Here is a 23,917-nt window from a genome sequence, read left to right as displayed (position 1 = left end):
TTCCTGAAATGCTGCCTCCCTAGGTCCCTTCTCCCTACATGTAATGGGTCAAGGCTCTGTTTCTGTCCCTTGAAAGAGGGATTTTTGTTCACTTGAGGTGCCTGCCCCATATAATCCTGGCGTCACAGGCAGTTCTCCTTCCAGAATAACTCATGCTGACCATAAAAATATCTAATTTTACGGTTGCCTTAGATCGTCCTTGCACGGGCAGGGTCCGGATCCCTGGGCTGTTTCCCCAGATTTCAAAAAGCAGGAGCAGACCCCGGGCTGCCTGTGATCCTACATGCTGAGAGCAGCTTTCTGCGGGAAGATTCGCACTCGGTGGAGTGCGCTTCAGGTGCTTAAAATAGATCAACTGTGTCATTAGACAGACCATCACAAAGCAGTCATTTCATTGGCCCTGCTGGTGCTGGGGAGGGCAAGAGATTAACAGCCCATGGAGAAAGACCTGCGCTTTGCACAAAATCAAGCAGATGTGAGGAAGAAGGTCTGGAAGTGAAAGAGGCAGGAGACAGTGGAATTCTGCCAGGAGAGGGGGTGGGGGCCGCTGCGGGAGCACACAGCCGTAACCACAGCACCAGGAGCAAGGGGGACTGCCAAGGACAGCCTGTCTGGACCCCTTGTCTGGCTGGTGATAAACTTAGAAAAGAAGCTAGAGACTTCTGGGCTGCAGGGCACATCCCAGCAGCACTGTGTACAATCGTCAAGGGGTCCTCCATACTCTTCGAGGGACACAAAGCCCCTCTGAGGGGCTGACCCTGGCATCTCCCTACCCTCTCTCTACCATTCTGGCCATGCTTTCCTGGGCACGCTCTGATTGATCACTGTCTTCCCTGAGAGCCACGCTTCAGAGGCAGCCTCAGCAGGGTTCTGCGGAGTGATGCTCTGACCTCCACCTGTCCATGCAGCCTAGAATCGCGTCGTCCAGCCGCCCACATCACTCCATTGCCTCCTACTGAACTTGAGATCAACTCATCCCCTCCCCCCAACCTTTTACTCCGGGGGCCACCATGCCTGGTGTCATGAACAAAGGGAAGTGACGGCAGCTGAGGAGTGGAAGAGGTCCGGCTGGGAGGTAGGAGTGACCAGAGGTGGACACAGACCAAACAGAAGCGTGAAGGAAAGGGACATGTTGACGAGGACTACTTTCTAACAACTAACTTCGGGGACTGTTTTAGCAGTCAACTGGGACCATAGAGTTGAAGTAGTTTTTCTCTTATTTTCTTTTACAGAGAATGAATTTATTAAATTTTAGGTTGAATTTGAAGTAGCTTGGAATATCCAAGTGGGCAACTTAGCAGATGGTCAGAAAGACGAACCTAGAGCTTAGTAGAGAGGTCTTTATCATAAAGACAAAGAGAGCAGGCTTTTCACTAACAAATGAATTCATCAAATATCTTTTGAGCACCTACTGTGGGCTAGGCACTGTGCTTTGCTTTCTTTGAATTATTTGCCCCCCTATTTCTTCTAGAGGAATGAAGAAAAATCTGCTCTCAACTGCAGAAACTATGTTGGCATTATCCACTTACTCGTACCTTTCTTTCTCAAGCAGGAGAACCTCATACTGACAGAGGAGAAGTCTTGAAGAGCCATATGGGATCAATGCTGTCTGGGGTCAAGTTCAGTGATTACCTTTCAGTAATCACTCCTTAGCTGGGATACACTAACCTTACTGACACAGAACTCACGCTGTTGACTAGTTGTCCTCAAGTGGGCCGGGCCTGCCCCATCGGTCAGAGCAATCTCTGGAACAGTTCAGCCTTTCACAGTACCTTCCTTTGCTCTGGAAAAAGTACCCTGAGGTGGGATCGGTTATGCAGAATTGCCTTCCTTTGGTCTGTGCCCCACCCCCCACCACTAGGTTCCCCTGGAAACAAAACTGACCCCTAGGAGACGGGGGCAGGACATGTTTGCCCAACTGTATCAGACAGGATATGATATCACCCTTCTGGGAATGGGTCAGCTGGGGAAATCCTTATTTATGCAGCAGGATTTTGCTCACTTCAAGAGGACTTTCATAGCATGGCGGTGTTAATCAGTGGCTAACTCTAGATAGAACTTTCTCCAGTAAAAATGAGCAGATAGGCTGCAGTTTCTGCATCTCTGGGTGAACACACACTTCTCCATGTTTGATGCTATATTGATGGTCTACTAGACTGGGGGTTAAAAATTAAAATGCCTACAGCGGCAAGGGAACATAAAAGTACAAAGCTGTCCTTGTGCAATCTGAGAGGATAGGGTGGCAAGCGGGCAGCCTAGAGACCAGTACATGCCCCGCGGAAAGCAAGCTGTCCTGCTGCTATTGTCATGCAGGAAAACAGGGGCCGGGATGCAAGACCTTCCCCTGCCCCCCCTTTTAAAGATTATTTATTTATTTATTAGAGAGAGAGAGAACATGAGCAGGGGGGAGGGGCAGAGGGAGAGGCAGAAGCAGACTGCCCGCTCAGCAAGGAGCCAGACGTGGGGCTCGATCCCAGGACCCTGAGATCATGACCTGAGCTGAAGGCAGACGCTTAACCGACTGAGCCACCCAGGTGCCCCTGCTGCCCCCCTTTTTAAAAGAAGCTAGACATTCCAATTTTTATATCTCAATTTCCCAATTTCTCACCATTGGCCAATAATTCAAATTCATTAAAACCTCATGTAGGGCAAATAAAACATGTCCTATCATGCTGGTCACCAGGTGGCCCATTTTTCAGGGCCTGTGTGACCCACGAAGGCAAGAGCCACGTCTGTTATATTTACGGCTGTGTCCCCAGCAGCATGCCTGGTGAAGAGTTGGTGGTCAGTAAATATTTGTTGAGTGAACAAATGAACAATCCAATTCTTATTCCCCATGTTGGACATTCCCAGGAACGAGGCAGATTGAAAACCAATACCGTGACTATAAATTCCGTTACACCATCGAGATGCCACAGTTGTGCATAATGACCTGGACCGGGGCTGGAGTGGGAGGTGCGTTTTCTGCAGACAGACTGAGTGTGGAATACTAAGCCACCACAGTACTCCCTTTCGGGGAACTCCTACGTGTGAGCGCTACCCTTCAGGTTCTCAAGGAGAGGCTTCATCCCTGCTGGTCAGAGGTCAGCAGCCTCCACCAGCCCTGGGGAGTCACTGATATCCAGGGGAAACCAACCCACAGAAAAATCTTCTTCTTGATGAGTCATTTATGTAACAAACACCGCATTATGGATTGTATTCACATGTTAAGAGTCCTAACCCCCAGTTCCCGAGAATGCGACCTTATCTGGAGATAGAGTCTTTACAAAGGTAAGCAAGTTACAGTGAGGTCATTAGAATGGGCCCCAATCCAATATGACTGGTGTCCTTATCAAAAGGGGAAATTTGGACACAGAGACAGACAGAGGAAGGGGAACAGGTGGAAGATGGCCATCCACAACCAAGGACAGAGGCTAGAACAGATTGTTTCCGCGGCCCTCAGAAGGACCCAATCCTGCCGACACCCTGATTTTGGACTTTTGGCCTCCAGAACTGTGAGACAATACACTTCTGTCGTTTAAGCCCCCCAGCCTGTGCTACTTTGTTGTGGCAGCTCTAGCAAACTCATATACACTGTTTTTATTTGTTTTATAAACATCTGCGACCTGCCAGGCAGTGTTTGACGCAATTCACAACTATTAGCTCACATATTCTTTCCAATAGCTCTGTGAGACAAGCTCCCCTGTGATTGGATGAGGAAGTGAGGTACAGAGAAGGTAAGTGACTTGCTCAAGGACACACAGCAAGTAAAGGGTAAGTTCCAGTCTGTGCCCTTAAGGGCTAAAGGAGAACAATTTAACTGGTGAAATATTCAAAAAATCAGAGGTGCTTACACACTGCAGGTTGTTTTCTGTTCTCGTACAATGGTATCTGGCCACTGTTGGGGGTCTGCCGGTGGCTGGCCATTCACCACACCACATGTTACCTCAGCAAGATAAAGCCTTCGCCAGATAGGAACGCTTGAGCTCAGAATGGGTATCACTTCCTTTGTGCACTACAAATACTCTTGAAATCACATTGTGATTTTCAGAGATGTGTTATACTCATTTTGGATGGTTTTTTTTAAAGATTGTATTTATTTATTTGAGAGAGAGATTGAGAGAATGAGTGGGAGGAGGGGCAGAGGGAGAAGCAGACTCCCTGCGGAACAGGGAGCCAAATGCGGGGCTCCATCCCAGGACCCTGGGATCATGACCTGAGCCAAAGACAGACGCTTAACTGACTGAGCCACCCAGGCGTCCTCATTTTGGATGGTTTTAAAATTGTTCCCTACGTTATTCCTCAACCCTGCTCCTAGCCTCCAGGATTCATTTCTCGACAACTACTTCATTCATTTGGGAAGCATGGCTTTTTTAAAAAAAAAAATCTCCATCCTTATAAAGTATACAGTCATCTCTATTTTATCTAAATTTTGCAAATGTAAAATTGCTTTAGAGGGCAGCCTACCAAGTTTGTGTTTGTAAGGGATCCTTCTCGTAAAGAACTCCGGGAGTCCTGACCTGGCAGAGGCTGGTCATCTTGCTCCTTGTGCTGGGTGTATTCCATTCTGAGCTCCCATGTGTCTCCACACCCGCTGCTGCCTTCTCTACTCTGCACTGTGCCCTATGAGGCTGAATATTATGGGCCCATCAACTGCCTTCCTTGCCCACTGGCCCCTGGTTGGATTGGGCCAATGGGGAGCACAGTGCGAGACGGGAGGAGGGAGGAGAGGGAGGCCAGGCAGTCACCAGCCTTCTAGTACTGGGCCGTCCTAGCTTCTGGTTTGTTTCTCTACACCCTTTCTCACACACTTGCAAAGACTCCTTCTATTTAACTCCCTTCAAACTGCCCATGTGTTCCCTGCCAGGACCCTAACTGATAGACTCCTCCCCTTCTTTTTTATCCTATAATCCAACAGCTGCGAGGCCATGCAGATTTTCTTTTCTTTTCTTTTCTAAGATTTTTTTCTTTTTTATTTATCTTTTTTTTTTAAGATTTTATTTATTCATTTGAGAGAGAGAGAGACAGCGAGAGAGGGAACACAAGCAGCAGGAGTGTGAGAGGGAGAAGCAGGCTTCCCACTGAGCAGGGAGCCTGATGCGGGGTTCGATCCCAGGACCCTGGGATCATGACCTGAGCTGAAGGCAGACGTTTAATGACTGACCCACGCAGGTGCCCCAGATTTTATTTTCTAAAAGATCTTTCCCCCGATCTCTATTCTTACAACCACCAAAATCCTGGCCCTCAGACCTTTTCTGAACCAGGGTGATTGTCTCTCAGCTAGGATCCTAACTTCCTGTCTTGCCCTTTTCCACCCATGCCCTATACAATACCGGGTTAATAATCTTCCCGAAGGTTTCCTTCAGGAAGCTATGGCTTTCTATGAACAGAACCGAGTGCTAGCTACAACAATGGCCAAACATGCTCACTTTCAAACAGATGGTTTGGTTCTTCTGATCCTGTCATTTCAGAACTTTGCTCTGTGGCCAATTCAATTTGAGATTCAACTCCATCCCCCGGGACCGAGGCCAGTGAGCTTCTCACGTTATTTCTCTTCATCCTCACAACAACCCTGCACTTTGGCATTATCATTCGCATTCTATACGTGATAACATTCAGGTTCAGAGACGTGGCTATCTGGTCCAAGATCACAGAGTACACCATACATCTTACATTTGAACTCAGGAATCCATACCCCCAAGCTCAGGGTCTTACAGCTCCAGGATGGTGTCTGCTTATCTCATGATAAGGGTGATAGGAACCTTCCATGCTCTTTTTAGCAAAACTGTCTACTCCAAAACAGTAACCATTTGGCATGCCAGTCCACGACAGAGACCAAGGAAAGGGTCAGAGGACAGGAAGGGCCGATGAAATAAAGGAGGATGGCTCTTGGCACAACCGTGCGTGGTGCGTGTGATGCTCCCCAAGCTGAAGGATGGGCCACTGCTGAGCTCTGTGCCTACGAAAGCCGCAACTCGCAGGAGCCCTGGGTGTTCTGACTTGTGAGGAGAATGAAATTTTATGGGACAGAGAATCGACTCTGGAGCTCAGGGCCTCTGGAGCCTGGGGTAAACTCAGTTTCCCCTGGCTTTGGACCAGGAGGCTTGGGAATTCCTGGGGCCAACCTGGGAATGGGAGACACCGACAGGGAATAACCACAGATTCACTGTTGCTTAAAATTTATTGTTGCACGTTAGATGGTGGTGCCTCCGTGGCTCCAAGGGCGTGTGAAAGTGATTGGTCTGGTGTCAGCTCCTTCCTCGCTGGGCGGGTTCGGGAAAGTGGCCAGCAGTCCCGTGGACGGGCGAGGGATGACAGACAAGGCTCCGAAGGAACAGAGCCAGGGCGCACGGGCAGCATCCATCAGGGGACGTTCCCTCATGCCACCCGACTCCATCATCCCCAGAATTACCCCTTCCTCTCAAAGTCCTGCTCTGCGGTGTACTGAAGCTCAGCTAGATTTTGGAGGTAAGGATTCCAAAGACACTAGAAGCGCACTGAGAAGGGGCCGATGGAGCACTCCCTGGTGTTCCCATCTGAGCCATGCGTCTCACTTACAATCAAAAACAATTCACATATGTGTACAAAGCATTTTCTCCTGATCCCGCTTAATCCTCAAAATCACACTTCTGGTATGCTCAATTTATGACCAGCCTCTGAGAGGCTGAGGGACCTGCTGGCTGATGACATAGAGTCCACAATGACAACCACCACAATGACCACTGGGGTGACAAGAACAGCCTGACCACCGTCGCTGATACGAGGCCAGCGATGGCCCAGGCACCACACTCTGTATTTGGCATGCCATGTTAATATTTCTCTCCATTTCACGTGAGGTGTGTCCTATCATCCCCATTTTGCAAGTGAGACAACCATGCTGAAGACCGCACAGCTAACAAGTGAAAGACGAGGACCCGAACCTGGAACCAGCTGAGCCGAGAGCCTGAGCCCTATCAGCTCTCACACGCTGCCCTGAGACCTTAGCCCCGAATCATCTTGCCCAGATGAAGCGATTATCACTTCATCATCATCTCATGCTTTGCCCTCACTTCAGGGGTGCCGTCTGAACCATTGATTAGGAATGATGCACACTATCAAAATGCAACGCATCCAAATACCTTTCATAATCCAACAGCTAACTGCACGGCTTGAAGAAGTTAGGGAACGTTATTGGCTACGAGCTGTCACCCATGAAATTGGAGTAGTAACACCATCTCCCAGGTTGGGGGTGACAGTTGGGGAGATCATACAGGTGCAATGCTGGGCACAGTGACTGGTGGAGGGTGAGGACCCAATACATGGAAGGGAGAGAAAAACTGAGGTTCTTAGGTTCATGAGGATTAAGTAAGAATTTCAAATCCCAAAGGGGAGAGCATTTTTGCTCCTGCCAATGCCCAGTCCCTATAACCTTATGACCTTGTCATTGCTTCACTCATGTGAGGTCTGATTTCTATTCTCTCCATCTGCAGACTCTCAGGGTTGGGAGCAACCTCAGGGACGATGGAGCCCCTCCCCTGAGCCCTGAGCACGAGTGGCCAAACTGTTCCCTTAGAGAAGCACTTCTTCTTATGGAGACCTCAGTGGCTGCCCAAGTCATTCTACTCTGTTTATTTTCCACTACTCCTGGAAAATAAACACACTCTCCCTACTTAGAAAAAGTGTATGAGGCTGGAATCGCATTTTTGTTAGTCCTCATCTTCTGTGGTATTCAACTCTATTGGTTGTTATTTCTTTAAAAAAAAAAAAGTAAAAGCTGTTTCCTTCTTTCAGGAATATTCGGTGTTACTAATGGGACAAGAGAAAAGGGCAGGGCCAGCTGCTTGTGAACTTATTTCTTAGTTTCTTGAAAAATAGATGAGCCATCTTTCTCTCCTATCATTTAGTGAGAAAGGACTCCCATAAAAAGATCTTTCCCCTGGAGATAGTGAGAAGTGACAGGCAGCTCACATCTTTACTTCTCTGAAAGCATGAGGAGGCAAACATGTGGCCCACTTAGGTGATCAGGTCTACAGAATATTGCTCTTTTCTGGAGCCTGGTGTGAAGCCAAAGTACCATTCCTGACTGTCAAAATCAAGAGGAAAAATTCTTTGGCTGGAAGAGGCAGAGGGAGTTCGGCCACACTTGCTTAGCAGAGCTATGCGATACACAAAGGAGGACAGCAGAGAGATGAGTCATACAAATACATAGTAAATAAATATATTTCATTTCCATCTCCCTGGCGTTTGCTTTGTTTTCCTCCCCTCCATGCCAACAGCCTTGAAATGGAGGCAGGGTGGAGAAACAGTGGCTTTGGTCTGGACCCAGCCTCAGAAGGTACGGATTTTTCTGGCCTTGCTGTTCAGCTCTAGCTTTTTAAGAAGAAACTTACAGATTTAGATGCAACCCTTCTCATTTTACAGATCAGCAGTCTGGGATCCAGAGAGGAGACTGACGGGAAAGCCGCAGACCCAGGGAACCAAATGTTCCTAGGGTTCTCTGCTTCGACAATCCCACCCGCTACTGGAAGGACCCAGACAAGCTGAGCTGATGAGGAGGCCGGAGTGGGGGGGACTTGAACCCAGACCTCCTCTTCAGGGTGCTGGTCACAGTGGGTGCCCGCGGTCAAAGGGACTACACTGAAGAGAAACGGACGGGGCCTCCTTGTATTTCTGCCTGCATTTCTCAGCAGCTGAGGCCCAGCCCAGCAGCAAAATGTCTGGTCCTGTCTCTTCAAAGCAATTGCTGCCTCTGGCATGTTAGCGATCTTGGCCAAAGGGCTTGTCCCTTTCCTCTCTTCTCAGGATGGCCACCCAGCCTGTAGGTGTGTGGAGAAATCAGCCCCAGGCCCATGGGGCTGCAGGCACAGGATATTTCACAATCTCTAGACCCAAAGGTGGCTTCCTGGTGATTTGTTTATCAAACTGCTAGCTCCCAGCCCACTGCCTGCCCACATCCACCCACCACAAGCCCCAGGGCCAGCCTCCCTGCTCCTCCCAGCTACAGGACAAGCCAGGCCCTCCATGGCTCTCCAGCTGTGTGGCAGGAGGTCTCCTCAGAGCCCCCACAGTCAGACAATGGCCACGGTAGTGCTTCCTAGGCCTTCCCAGGCTTTGCTAGAAGGAGACAAGCAGCCTTCCCCGCAGAGGCAAGTGTTGCTGCCAATAGAACACGAGCAAAATTGTCATGGAAAGCCGGACCCACATCCCTCTTCTGGGGAGCACAGAAAGGACCAAGAAGGAGTCTGGGGGCCGTGTGTCCACCCCGATGCCAGTCTTCCTTCCTCCTTCCAGGCAGCCCCAGCGCAGGCTCCTGCACCTCCCGCCCCCACCCTGTTCCCATGGCAAAGGAGAGGAGGACCCACTTACTGCTCGTGTTCATGGTGATGCCTTTGCACTGGGTCTTTCATTCAATACGGAGGACCCGGTTGCTTTTTAAATCTTGCGATCTTCCGACCTCACTCATCACCTGGGGGGTGAAAAGGCAGTCCAGTGCCAGCTCTGTATCCTCAGGTGCTCTCTCTCCCTCTGCCGTCCCCTCGGCAGTCTGCGCTGCAGCCACTGGCCTTGAAGGCGAGTGGACTAACAGGCGCAGGTGAGAGCAGGGAGGAGGAGGCGGCGGCGGGAGGACACGCGCGCCGGGTCCCGCGGCCCCTGGGCCCCCGGCGCCCGGCAGAAGCGGGGCTGGCAGCGCCGGCCCGCGCGCACCCCCGACTACTCCAGCCCCGCGGCTCGGGAGCCCAAAGGGGGTGTGGACCACGGGGAGGCAGGGCGGGGGCAGCACGTCCCCGCCCGGCCTCGGGAGCAGCCACCGCTCCCGAGGGACCCACCTCTCGGCCAGCGTCGGGAGCCAGAGGCCCCTGCCTGGGCCCCTGCGACCGGCTCATGAATCCTGGTCCTCGTCTGGAGTCTCGAATTCCAAGGCGAGCAAAGCGAAATAGGAGAGCTCGACATCCATGATGCGGGCTCGCGGGGCGGCAGCGCGGGGGGCGCGGCCGCTCGCTGCCGCCACCTGCTGGACGCGCCGGCGCGTGGCCAGGCCCCGCCCCTCCGGGCTTCTCCGGGGTGTTGGGGTATGATGGCGGGATGGAGGGTTCCCTTGTGCCCTGGGGCCGGCCGGGGGTGGGGCTCGAGCGCTGCTTTCCCCTCCCTCAGTGCTGGGGTCTATGGGCTAAGACAGTGTTAGGAGAATAAAGCCGTCATTGGGAGGGGCTGTGAAGGAAAGATGGGCTTTGCAGGAAGACAGTTCTCACTTCCAACTCCGCTTCTAACCAGCTCCCTTGTACTCTGGTCTTGAGCAGGTCACTGCTGTTTCTGCCTCATTTTCCTCATGTGTCTAAGGTGGCGGCTGGACCGAGTGGGTGAGACGTTAGGGGTTCCTCCAGCGTCTTCACTTGTATCCCTGTCTCCCCCTTTATACCCCTTATCACTGATTCATTTGGGACAATTGTTTTTCATCTCCCTACCCAGCTAGAATGTTAGCTCGGTGAGAGTATGGGTCTTGTCAGTAGGGTTCACCACAGGCCCCCCATACCTAGAACAGTGCCTGGCACACTGTAGGTACCAATAAACATTTGTTGATAGAATGCACCAGGTCTTTTCTGGATCTAAAACTGTGTAGCCCTCAGAGTGGCAGGTCTAGGAATCCCCACCTTGAGATACTTCCCCGTATGAGGCAAAGGCCGGTATGTGGCCTCACGACTCAACCTCACTGGTTCTCCCAGTTTTCGTAGGGCCGACTGACTCTTGTCCAAAGTATTGTTATTATTATTTTTGTAATTAGCTCTTGTAGGTGTGTATTACAGAAACCTATATTCTGATTTTTTGGTCATGATGGATTCAGTGGGGTGGGGCTCTTTACATTCCCCTGACTACTTACCCTCTCACCTTCTGAACCTAATTCATGGTCACAGAAGCATGACTTTTGAGTATAGCAAAACAAGACCGAGAGACTCCATGATCCCTGTCCTTAGAATGACTCTGGTTCGAGCATGTATAGAATCAAAATGTTGTGAACACTCCCACCCCGGACGTATAGAGAGGGAAACAGTGGGTCACAGAGGCTGAGCTACCTGCCCTTGGACACACCGCATGTCGTGGCGGAACTGGACCAGATCCTCTCACTACCAGCTTGCTTCCATATAAGAGTGACTCAGTGCACAAGAGTCTTGGATGTTAGGGCAAGGGCAGGTAACCACCTTCTTAAAAATGGGGAAAGAATATTTTGTAGATAAATACAATGTTTCTGCCTTACACGGGGTTAAAAAAATTGTTATGGCTCATGATCCCTAGATGTGACTGTGCTTCAGGAATCCTGAGACACATCGGAGGGTTGCTGGTTTTGAAACACATTTTGATAGCTTGTTAGGGTTTCTTTTCAATGGAGGGGAATAACCTTCACCTCCTCACAGTGGGCCTCAAAGTTTTGTTTATAAGGGAGATGGCTGCAAAATGCAGATTTCCAGGCTCCTGGTTTTCTTGTTCTGCATTTTTTTTCTTAAAGATTTTATTTATTTATCTGACAGAGAGAGCACACTTGAGAAGGGGGGAACAGCAGGGAGAGGGAGAGGGAGAAGCAGGCTCCCCGCCGAGCAGGGAGCCTGATGCAGGGCTCGATCCCAGGACCCTGGGATCATGACCTGAGCAGAAGGCAGACACTCAACCGACTGAGCCACCCAGGCGCCCTTGCTCTGCATTTTACATAAGTATCCCAGGTGATTCACAGCCCACTTTCGCTACTGAAAAAGGCAGGGGCCTAGAACAGCTTTGTAAGTGATTAATACATATTTATATGATTCCAAAAGATCTTTTAAATTTACATTTTCTCTTTACATTTTCAGATTGGGATTCCTTATTCAATTCCTACATTTCGTGTAACTTGCCAGGTTCTGATGCTTGGAAAAAGATATTTTTTTTTTTCTGGGAGAAAGCTCAGGTAAGTTAAATGGGTTAAAATTAATAGGACTGTTGGATGAACATATCACCCAAAGCCTCAGTGTTCAGAATTTTTTAGATTACAGGACATAGTTAAATAAAAACATAGTATTCATTCATTAATTCATTCACTCAGTAATCATTTATTGAGGGTCTACTTTGGGCTAGGCCCTGTGCTGGCAGCTAGGGATACAACAGGACAGACAAGGACATGCTCTCCTGGAGTGTAACTCCTACTTGGGGGAGGATTGGTAGACAATAATTAAGTTAGCAAAGCATGAATTAGGTAAACCCAGTGGTGGCTTGGTTAAGAGCCCAGAAGCTGTTTCCAGCCTGGCTGATTTTCAGTCCCAGCTCCATCAGTTAGTATCTGTGTGACCTTGGGTGAGATACTCTATGAGCCTCAAATTCTTCATCTGTAGAAAGGGTATGATATGATACCTGCCTCATGGATTATTGTGTGTATTAAAATACTCAGTGTAATGCTTAGCAAAAGAAGATGATGTGTGCAGATTGTTAGTATCATCCCTCACTTACACCTACCCTCAGAGACAGTCTTGTCATTTTCTATTTATGTAAACCTGGTGGGCTTTTCCATAGGGTGATGGCCATGAAAATATGTCTCAGAATTTTCCAACTGCAGGGAGCTTAACAGATAGGTTCTTCTCCTCTTTTTAATAATATCTATAACTCGATGCTGATGAATTCAGCTCTTGGGAGAGAACTTTGGTCCACTCTAAAAGCCCCAAACTGCTTCTGTTGGGAAAATAATCTTATTTTCCTTGCGTAATTATAAAGATAGGAAGAAAAGAGTTAAAAAGAGCTAAAAAAACTAAGCCCGTGAGGATGTCCACAACAATTGGAGGCAGCCAGGAAAGACGCAGAAGGAAGCTGGGGGTGGGATGTTCAGTGGAATTGGCTGTGAAAGTCATCAGGAAAGCCGAATCTTGGCTCTGTCCTTGCAAGAGAATGAAGCTGAAAACCGCAGAGCGGAGGGTCCCTTTGTTTGGAAGTTTGTTTTGAACTTTGAGACTCCAGAATGGAGATAAACACGTCTCACTCGGAAACAGGCAAATGCTCCTGGGTGTTGGAAAACCAGGTGGGAAAACCATTGGGAGACAGATTTTCCACCTTCTTCAAGGGGTGGATTGGCTGCCTCCATTATGTTTCTCTTCTACTCCAAGAGCCCCCTTGTCTCCTGACTTCCGGTCCCTGACGGGGCTGCTTTCTACCTCTTGTCCCCATCTTCTGACCCTCTCGTTGCTCTCCCTGACTAACCCAGCCCTAGGCTCCCCAACTTTTCTTCCCAGTTGCCTTTCTCTCCATCCCATCCTGCTGCCTCCCACCTTTCTTGCCTCTACTTGAGCCTGTCCCCCCCCCCCCCCACTCCTGTGCTCTCCTGCCCATTCATGAATACCCCCTCACTCACCCTCATCTGGACACGAAATCCTTCTGGCCTATGAGGTGTGGCAATGGTGGGAAGAGGTGCTTGTGATCCAATGGTTTCTGCTTGCCATTCCTAGACCACTTAAATATCTCACTAAGAGTACTTTTATTTTTATTTTTGAAAAATAATATGTAGTTGTTAACAACATGAGACAGACCTACATGTGGTAGTGGGGAAAGACTTTCACGGTATGTGGTTAAATCAGAAAATTGCAGAAAAATATTTCAGTATTTTTGGGGGGATAATGTATATTAGTGGACATGTGTCTAATATAATATAGAGACCATATAGAATATAAATATCATATAAAATAGTTAAATCAAAGTGGGATCCCATATAGGTACCACATATACATATATCTATAACGCATAGAAAAAAGACCTGGGAAGACACACTCTTAATTTTCAGACTTTTGGATCAAAGTAAAGTTTTGGATTATGTAGTTTTAACAAAATCACTTGGGCAAGTGTAAGCTTTTTGGCAGACATTTATTTGAAGAAGAACTAAGGTATTCTTTTGTTTTTTAGTTCATTCATTCATTCGTTCATTTATCCTACAACTTCTAACGGAGTGTCTATCCATGCCAGGAGCTATGCCTGCCAGAAACACAGGGGGGGAGACAATACATAAATAAACACACAGACTAATGATTACAGTCTGTAAAGCAAGTGAAGAGAGAGGGCCGTAATAGACACTAAAAGATGGGTGTCTCTCTCAACAGGTGACATTTGAGATCAGCTGAAGAAGAAGGAACAGCCATCCTGATTTGGCATAGGGCCGTGGGGAAGGAGAGGGTACAGAACTAAGTGAAAAAAGAGAAAATCACAGGTCCAGTGGGAAGCAGAACCAGATGCAGGTGATAAGTCTAAAGGCTTCTTTGTGGAAGAGTTGAGTGGGGTGCAGATGGTCAAGACCACATTCAAGATGAAGGAACCTGGGATGGGAATGCCCTACTAGAGTTCTTGGTTCTCAGCTTCTGGGTGTGTTGTGGTTGGAGTTTGGCAGAAGATCTGACCATGTTCCAGGCTGATGCAGAGACCTTTGATCCCCCAGGGGCACCACTAGTTTGTGGCTGAGCCCCAGGCCCTGAGCAAAGACTAGACTTCCCACCAGGAAATGGTGCTTTGCGTGGTGCTCCCTGACTCCAGTTCTGTTCCTCTTTCTTCCCTGGGGGAGCTCCCAAACTGGGGTGGAATTGGCAGGACATAGGCCTGTTTTTCTGGCCCAAACAGTTTGGTGATAGAGCCATGCTTTTCTTCTTGTTCCTTACATTGTTTTGTGCAGAAATGTTTAAAAAAAAAAAAATCAGAGGGGTTCCTGACGTCTTTGGGAAGCTTCTGGGGGGCAGGGAACAAAGGAACTGGCTTTGAGATCAGAGCACTGGGGGCTGCAGCGCTGACTGCAGGGAGCTCTGGGCAGACGGTCCCACCACAGGGTTCTGCTGCGGCCTCGTACTCACATCCGACCACAGCCCGAGCCTCCTTCCTGATAGTCGCCCTGCCAGCAGAAGCCAGGAGCTGGGGTGGAGCCAGCTCCGGATGGGAATCTGGGAGATCTGGGAGCTGGACTCAGCCCTGCTGTTCCCTTGGTCAAGCTTCCCTGGGCTCAGTTTTCTTACTGGGATCTAAAAGGGATGTCAGTGAGCCTTCTAACCTACTCTTCCATTTTACAGATTAAGGGACTTTGCCTTACTCATTATTCACCAGTCATCTCTCTTCTGCCTACGGTACTACTTCGTAGCAACCTCCCTGCTCTGCCTTCCTTTAATAATGCCAGTCATTTCCTCACGATGCCCTCAAGTCCTGTCTTCTCCTGGAAACCATCCTCTGAGCTCCTCTAGCCCTGACTGCCCAGGCCAGTCATTATCTCCTACCCACCCCTCCTTTTGGCTCCCTACACAGAGGGAGTCCCTGGCCTTGCGGTGAGTTTGTCCATTTTGGAACTTTGCACATGCTGGTCCCTACACCTGCTTTGCTCTTCCCCTGTTTCTTTGCAAAGCTGGAAGCTCGTCTTCCTTTAGGTCTTCGCTTAATTGCTACCTCCCTAGAGAGGCCTTGCATGACCAGCTAGCTAAAGTATCCTGAGAATCTTTAATTAATGGGTGGAGTGAAAACCTCTCAGACAACACGGCCTTACTCATCTCAGAGTTCAGTTAAATTAATTCCCATGCCCTCCTACCCTGAATTGGCTGGCTTCCCTCTTTATTCACTTGGCTCTTTAAGACCTAACTTCTATCTCAGAATATGGTCTTCCAGTATATCCTTCAGAATCTGCCGAGGGCGCCCCTCTCTCATAGGTATTAAGAATTACAAGTGGGTCTTCATGGTGGCGCAGCTGGACCGTACAGCGCTGTCCTGTGCAAGAGAAAAGCATTGGCAATCGGAGGACCTGAGTTTCGGGTTTGCCCTCACTTCCTAACTATGCGACCTTGGGCAACCAATTAATTCTTGTCTGAATCTACTCAGCTGTAATGAATAACAGTTGCCTTTAAACATTATTATAATACATATTATAATTATCCCTTTCCTGTGTGTACCTCAGGGTTGTTCCAGGAATGCAATGAGAAACTGCGTGCTTTGTGAGCGAAAGTCTATGCAAAGTAGGTGATGATTATTTTTCCCTCATCTCATTACAAATTAGCCATTCGAGCTCAGTTATTTACACAGAATTTGCAGAAGGTAACATCCTATACCCTGATGCCCAGGAAGGCCATGGCAAAGGGCAAGCAGAAGGCTGCGGTATGTGTGTGCTCGTCATTTCCCCAGGAACACCATTAACGTGCACTGCGCTGCTTGGCCTGACTTTGCAATCCACAGGCCTCCTGTAAGCACCTCATAACCCCAGAAAGGGCAGCAAACCTCTATTTATGAGAGAATCCCACAGTTGACTCCCCAGCATCGGCGAGTTTTGGGTTGCCCTTGCTGTGCTAACATTAGAGCTCATCGAAAAGAAGTCCCTCCTTCTACAGAGCCCCAGTGGCGTTGGGGGATTCGGGCAGTAACCGTAAGGCAAGGCCTGTGGCGTCTAGAGGATCACTAGGTGCTTAGAAATTCCCGGGACCCATTCTGCTTCCATTTGGGAATTGCATCTAAGAGTCGAGGCCTCCTTCCACCATAGAGAAATCCTCACAAGGTGGGCAGACAGGAAGTTTCATTGCAGCGGGATTGTATTTGTGATACAAAGAGAATTGGAAACAATATAAATGACACTGCAGAGGGAGCTGAACAGTGGCATATCGTCCTAAGGGATGGCACACAGCAACTAGCCGAATGAGGTGGGTCCTGCTGACGTCATAACCTGCTCAAGACCTAGTGTCCCGTGGGGGCGAGGGCAAGCTGCAGACCCGGACCTATAGTACGCCACAAATGATTAAGATGAGCATGTAGAAAGCCCACTATCTTCCCTAGGAGTGCATGTTAGGGCATAAGATGTGGTCTGGAATAATGACAGTATTTAGCTCCAGGTGAGAGAGACGTGGGGCACCGACAGATGGCCAGGATTGGGGCAGAGGTGGCTTAGGGGGACACTGGACTTAGGGACCATGTTTCATTTCATGTTTTTAAAATAAGGGAAATGTATTCGTGAGTTCTTGTGTGATTAAAAATTAATAATAATGATTTAAAAAATTAGCCTTAGGCTCTCTTGAGCCCTTTCTCTGGGCTGGCAGGGCTGGTTCATGACTGACTAACCTTGTATGAGTCACGGTGCCTAAAGGGAATGAGGGGCCCACTTTCCACCTCCGTGCTGGCTGGTCCTGGGGGCTCCCTTGGCCTTGGAGGCCTGTCCCATGCCAGGTACTGAGTGTAAGCACAGCGTGGCCAGGGTCCTCCCGTGTCTGACCTGGTGACTCAACACGACAGAAGGGTCTGCACCGCATAGTTGACACAGACCCGTAAAAACTCTGAGCCTGGAGCCCCCAGGCCGAATCTCAGTCCTGCTTCCACCTCCCAGCGTCCTCGGACAAGTGGCCCAGCAGGCTCTGACCTCCTCTCCTACCACCTTCTCCTTGTTCACTCTGTTCCAGCCGCACTGGCCTCCTGTCTGCTCACTCTGCCTCCCTCGCGTGCCTTGGTGTTTATGGTTGCTGTTCCTTTTCACCAGAACCCTCTTCCCTCTGACTTCCACATGACTGGCTACGTCTCAGGGGTCAGATCTCCTCTCCAGCTGCCTCTTAGAGGGGTCTTCTGAGTTATCCCCTCCCTGTCAGTCCTTCTCCACCAACCCATGCTATTTTATTTCTCTGAGAGCAGGAAACACCACCAGAATTATGTTGTAGAACTGATTTATGCACTTTTATGAACTGTGTGGCTCCCTGGAAGGCAGGTGCATTGGGAGCGGGCACCTGCCCTGTCCTCTGTAGCCCAAGAACTGAGAATGGAGCCTGGCACATAGTAAGTGCTCAGTAAAGAGTATGTAAGTGAATGTACAACCTTCACAAGCCCAGTGAAAACAGTGCACCGGGAGAAGCAGGATTCCAATGTCCCTTCCAGTCCCTTCTGGTCAAAAGTCAAGTCCTTGAGAGAGGCAGGAGTGGCTGAAGGAACAGGCCCCATGGCTCTTCTTCTCAAGTCAGCTGCTGCAAGGCTCAAAGTGTGGGGCCTTTTACTTAATGCCCAGATGCTTCAATTTGCTCATTTAGAAGACGAGGGATTGGACTACATGCTTCTTTCCGGCTCCAAGTTTTACTATGCTATAAAATATAAATGGTTTGGGTTCACATGCTCAAATCAAGATATATGCTTGAATACACTTTCTTTAATATCAGTTTGTGTCCCCCCCCCCCCCCCGTTTTCTTCTTTCTCATAGAAAATGGAATGCAGCGTGAGTGCCATTGTGGTCTCTGGTGCCCTGTAATCCTGAGCCCTCGATGCAAAATTCATTCTTGAATCAAAAGCTGCAGTTTTCTCTTCTCATTTGTTTCTTCGCTCTCCAAACAGTTTTGAGCTCTGACATCTTTATTAGTGTCCTTTGGCCTTTTAGCAGAATGAAAATGCGGTGTATCTAGTCATTGGGGCTGTATTCTGAATATGGCCAAGTGGGCATGCAGGAGTGTATGGAATATTTGTTCCAGAACCCCTCATTCAGGCACGCAGAGTGGGAGGCGAGGAGGGTGAGCTCCCAACTTTCCTTGCAGCAGAAAGGAGCTGGGTCAGCTTGGTCTCTGGGGCTGGGCTCTGATTTTAGCACTGTGTCTCTACTTCTGTTTGGAGAGGTAACTGAGTGGGTGCCCTTGATTTGGAGGCGTGAGGCCAAAAGCATGATAAAGCCTCCTTTTACAGGGAGCTTGCTGTGTGCCAGGGGCTGCGTTCATTTCACTTTAATTTTTCCAAGTGCCCTGTGACATAGGAATCGTTATTACCTCCATTTTTCAAATGAAGAAACTGAGGCTTAGAGAGGGTAAATCAAATGTCTAAGCTCATGTAGGGGAGCTAAGATTTGCACCCAGGCCATCTGATGTTAGAGCCCTCCGTCTTTCCTACTGCCAGTACCTTATGTGCACGGTACGGGATCCTGGGGTGCCGGTCTGGCTCTGCCAGGACATGGTGCTGTTAATAATAGTAATCCCTAACTGTCAAGTCTCTCATCGAGATTTAAAAACTAGCAGTCAACATCAGAGTTCTAAGAAAAGATTATGTTATAAGCAAGTCAGGCATCATTCGTTGCTTCAAGAAATGCACAAGTGCTTACTATAAGCAAGGAGAATGTATATACTTTGCTGTCCCAAATAGAGACCCCTCTATAGAGACCCCTGCCCTCGTGGGTCCTGTAGTCACTTGACATCTGAGGGAGTTAAAGCTGAGAGATTTTGTATCACTTGTCCATTCCATCCAGCTCATCTGTGGCAGAATCATAATGCAAGCCAACCACTGGACCCCTCAGGCACTCAACTTCCCTGTGTAATGGAATGCAAGACCTTGAAGGTCCAATATGAAAGGCTGCCTGTGATCATTTTCTTTCCCCGAATCTGTGGCAGTATTCAAATAATCATTCAATAAGTTGCCAAAGATAGGGATCAGTATGAGTGGATTGAATGGGGCCAGGCTTCTTGACCTTGGTGCCATTGCCATTTCGGGCTAGATAATTCTTGGGTGTGCATTGGAGGGGGTTTAGCAGCATCTCTGCCCACTGCCTACTGGAATGTAGTAACCAGTTGCTACAACCAAAAATGTCTCCTGATATTATCAAACATTCCCAGGAAGAAAATCGCCCTGGTTGAGAACCATGGGAACTGAGTGACAACAAAACAAAAATTCTTTCTTTGCTTTAAGTCATTGATAGGGTTGCACTCATGGGACTCATATCATATCAGAAGATTGGACCTCAACATCTCATAATAGTTAAAATCATCCTTGGGATGATGTGGAAGCCTAGAGCTATGATATGATCATAGTTTCTTCAGGTGAAGTTGAGGTTAATTGATGGGCTTGGCTTAAGAGTCATGTATGAGCAAAATGTGCCTTTAAACACTAGAATTAAGCAAAACAAAACAAAAAACACTGGAATTACTCTCAGTGGGGAGAGATGCTCACACAGTGAAAGGTAAGGAACTGAGGGGTCGGCAGCTCTGTTGCTCCCATCTCATGCAAACTAGAGGGAAAGGAATGGCAGTGGGTGACATGGGCAACAGCCTTACTACTTCAAGTGCGGCCCGTAGACCAGCAGCCGTCGAGCACCTGGGAGCTGGCTAGAAAATGCGGACACTTGGGCCCTCCTTCAGTCCTACAGAATCAGAGTCTACATTTTATTAAGATTCCCAAGTGGCTTGTTCGTACTTTCATGTTTGAGAAATAGTAGTCTATGGTATTAAGACACACTTTAAGAACTGAGAAGAACTAGCCTTTATAATTAAATGGTTCTCTCTCTCTCACTTTTGCTGACTGTGCATGAAAGTGTGTGGATGATACGTTTGCTCTGCTTGTTTGCTTAACTGCTATAGGAAAGTGGTTCTGTGTAGGTTAGAAGCATCCAGACTTTATTATTTGGCAGAATTGTTGAAGATGGATGCGAGGTTTGTGCTGTGGGGCGTGTGTGTGTGTTTCCGGTTTCTGCTCCCTTATAAGTTTTAAGTGATGAAGCTACTGTCTGTGTGTTCCCTGTCACACACGCGCCCGCCCCCGTGTGTGAGAAAACACATGTCTGCCAACTATTAGAAATAAGACCTCAGAGACGTCAGCTGACATACTCCTCACTCACACAAAGTGCTGCTTCACAGGCACGGTGCGAGGATGTAAGGAGTCGATGACTCTGGATGAGCTTTATAAACAGGGACCTCCTGCACGATCACAGGTTGTTACTTGTGATCACTGTACCTGCAAAGAAAAAAAAAGATGGTCTCTGGAGCTCAGATGCTCTGTCTGTGCTGCCCCCTGCTGGTTAAGGCACCTGGCACACAGCGCACTTAGCCATGCATTTCTCTTCTCCCCACACCCTCTTTTGTTTATTTATGTATTTACCCATTTATAATCACAAATCCACAAGTGAATTATTGTTGAAAACTTCAGATAACAGAGTAATTAAACAAAGAGATAGTGCGCTTTCCCTCCCCCACCCCCTCATCACTGGGCTAAGGAGGGCAGGCTGGGGTCTGCTCTGCTCCCTGCTGACGCCCTCAGCCAGCACGGGGCCCGCTGCACAGGGAGGGCACTCGTATGCACCTGTGGAGTGAATAAAGGGACTGCCATTGTCAGGCTGATGTGGTCCTTTTCCTACACATTCAAAATCATATAGATAGTCTACTTTTGTACATAATTGGGTTCATACTGTAGGCACGTTTTCTTTAGTTTTTGCTTCATAATATACGTTGGGGATCTTTCCTTGACTGATATCTGGACCTACTTCATTCTTTTTCACCACTGACTAAATATACCGCCATTGTGTGACGGCTCCCATATGGACGGTGTTGAAGTTCCTTCTATTTCTCACTCTTTCCAGCCATGCTGCTTGCACAAGCCTCTTGCTGCCCAGATGCAGGTGTTCCCAGGAAAGACATCTGACGGGGACTTGCTGGTGGCAGGACTCCTCCTTCCCATGCCCTTCACTGGGTCCGATGACTGAAAACCTGAATGTCCCTGAAAGACAAGCTGGACTGAGGGAGATTCCTTTCCCTGGGAGTGGTGCGGAGTGTCAGTCCTGGGCTCGTGTCCCGCGCTCGGCCAACACGCTCACATGCACGCACACACACATGCACCCACGCACCATCCTATCCCAGCCTGCTCGCTAGGGAACCTAATTTTAAAACCCGAGCTGATTAGTGTTAGCGTGTCCTGTGGAAGCACACTGAACTGAGAGTCCTGAGGTCTGAGTTCTAACATACGCTTTGCCACAAAATTGCCTTAAAGTGTTGAAGAAATGATTCCGTCTTTCTGGGGCTCAGTTTCTTTCTCTTTAAGGTGGGTTGGGAGGAGAACGAGTAGGAGCAGACACTTGTGCTGCCAGCCTTCCAGGGTGAGGCTTCGGTGGCCCGCCCTTGACCCCAGGTTGGCGGCGGGAGCCAAGAAATAGGAAACTGACATGTTGAAAGAACATCAGCTGTTCCCGGGAGAGGTCAGAGCCGGCCCCTGGTGACCTCTGCCGGGTCAGCAGGTCCGCAGCCCACCTCCCCCGGAGCTGCGGCTGCTAGTGCCTCCCCTGCCCCTTGGCCTGGGCACGATTGGCATCCGGGCAGAGGAAAGCCCAGAACGCACCTCCCCCACTCGTGGCTTGGTAATCGGCTACCTTCTGAGGGCTACCCGGCCACAGATCCTGCCAGAGTGACAGGCACTAACCAGAGCGGTAAGGATGGAGCCCCCAGAATCCCACTGCCCGGGCTCGAATCCCGACCCTGCTGTGCCCAGTCAGCTGAGTGAGCTGGGGCCAGGGACTCAGACTCCCGTTTCCTTGTCTTTAAACTGGGGATAATATTCATAGAGCTTTGATGGAGTGTTGTAAGGATTCAATGGAAGTTCTTTTTCTTTTTTCCCCCTTTGCTTTTTACTTTGTTGACAGGACATTTATTCCAGCCATCCATATAACAAAAAGAGTTCTCATCATGAAAATATAAAATTTGAAATAAAGCATTAGTTATAAAACCCAAAGAGCTGGCATCTGGGAGACTTGATGCAGAGGGTGGAGTAGAAAGTGGGTGGGAGGTGAGAAGCTCTTGGAGGAGGGCTGTAGGTGAGTCTTCAGGAGGGACCTACTTGCCAGGGGGGTCTTTGCTAAAGCTGGACAAACTTTACTCTGAAAGGTCCCCAGGAGCGTGGATCTTGGTCTATTTCATTCATTGCTCTATTCCTAGTGTCTTCAAGAGTGTCCATAGCACAGAGTAGGTGTTTATAAATATATATATATTTTTAAATTTCATGCTTCTTATATTCTTTTATCTTTTATTACTTTTGTTTCCAGCTTTATTGAGATATAATTGACATATAACATTGTATTAGTTCTAGGTGCACAACATAATGATTTGTTATATGTATAAGTTGCAAAATGATTACCATAATAAGCTTAGTTAACATCCCTCACCTCAGGTAGTTAAATATTTTTTTTCTTGCGTTGAGAAGTTTTAAGATCTACTCTCTAGGCAACTTTTGAATGTACAATACAGTGTTGTTAATTATAGTCATCATGCTGTGTGTCATATCCCTGGACTTATTTATCTTGTAACTGGAAGTTTGTACTATTTGACCACCTTCACCTGTTTCGCCTACACCCCACCTCCTGCCTCTGGCAACAACCAATTTGTTCTCGGTTTCTATGAGTTTGTTTTTTTTAGATTCCACATATAGGTGACATCATACAGTATTTGTCTTTCTTTGAGTGACTTATTTCACTCAGCATAATGCCCTCAAGGTCCATCCATGTTATTGCAAATGACAGGATATCCTTCTTTTTTTAGCAGCTGAATATTATTCCATTAAAATAGATATTTAAATATATACATTTGCTAATATATGTAATTATATATATCTCACATATATATTTATATCTTACATTTTCTTTATATATATTTATGTCTCACATTTTCTTTATCCATTCATCTGTCCATGGACACTGAAGTTGTTTCCATTTCTTTGCTCTTGTAAATAATGCTGCAATGAACATGGGGTGCAGATAACTCTCTAAGGAGTGATTTCATTCACTTCAGGTAAATACCCAGAAGCAGAATTGCTGGATCATATTGCTGGTAGTTCTATTTTTAATTTGTTGAGAAACTTTCATACTGTTTTCCATAGTGGCTGTACCAATTACATTCCCACCAACCGTGTATAAGAGCTTCCTTGTCTATTCATACTTACTAACACTTGTTATCTCTTGTCTTTTTGCTAACAGCCATTTTAACAGGTTGAGGTGATATCTCATTGTGGTTTTGATTTGCAATAATCTGATGATTAGTGATGTTGAGCACCTTTTCATGTACCTGTTGGCCAAATGTGTCTTTGGAAAAATGTCTATTCCATTCTTCACTGATTTTTTAATTGGAATATTTGTTTGTCTGTTTGTTTTTTAAAGCCTACCGTGCCTCTATTTTTTTTTTTTAAAGATTCCATTCATTTACTTGACAGAGAGAGAGAGAGAGAGAGGGAACACAAGCAGGGGGAG

At 48.0% G+C, this 23,917-nt stretch overlaps 1 protein-coding gene across 6 annotated transcripts in view; it reads right to left on the bottom strand.

Annotated features, from left to right (window-relative positions):
* The window catches only part of ABLIM3 (actin binding LIM protein family member 3), a 109,150-nt gene extending 99,213 nt beyond the window's left edge, over nt 1-9,937 (bottom strand). For all 6 annotated transcript variants that reach the window (XM_032395217.1, XM_032395220.1, XM_032395219.1 and 3 more), the window contains exons 1-2: nt 9,786-9,937; nt 9,325-9,424 (exon numbers count right to left, since the gene is read on the bottom strand). In XM_032395217.1, coding sequence (XP_032251108.1) covers nt 9,325-9,337 — 13 coding nt within the window. In that variant the 5' untranslated portion in view covers nt 9,338-9,424; nt 9,786-9,937. The remainder of the gene's footprint in view (nt 1-9,324; nt 9,425-9,785) is intronic.
* Between the last annotated feature and the right edge of the window lie 13,980 nt (nt 9,938-23,917).

This window comes from Phoca vitulina, unplaced genomic scaffold (assembly GCF_004348235.1).
Source record: "Phoca vitulina isolate PV1807 unplaced genomic scaffold, GSC_HSeal_1.0 scaffold83, whole genome shotgun sequence".
NCBI lineage: Eukaryota > Metazoa > Chordata > Mammalia > Carnivora > Phocidae > Phoca > Phoca vitulina.
Note: the sequence above shows the minus strand (reverse complement) of the source record. Positions and strands in the feature narration are given on the sequence as shown.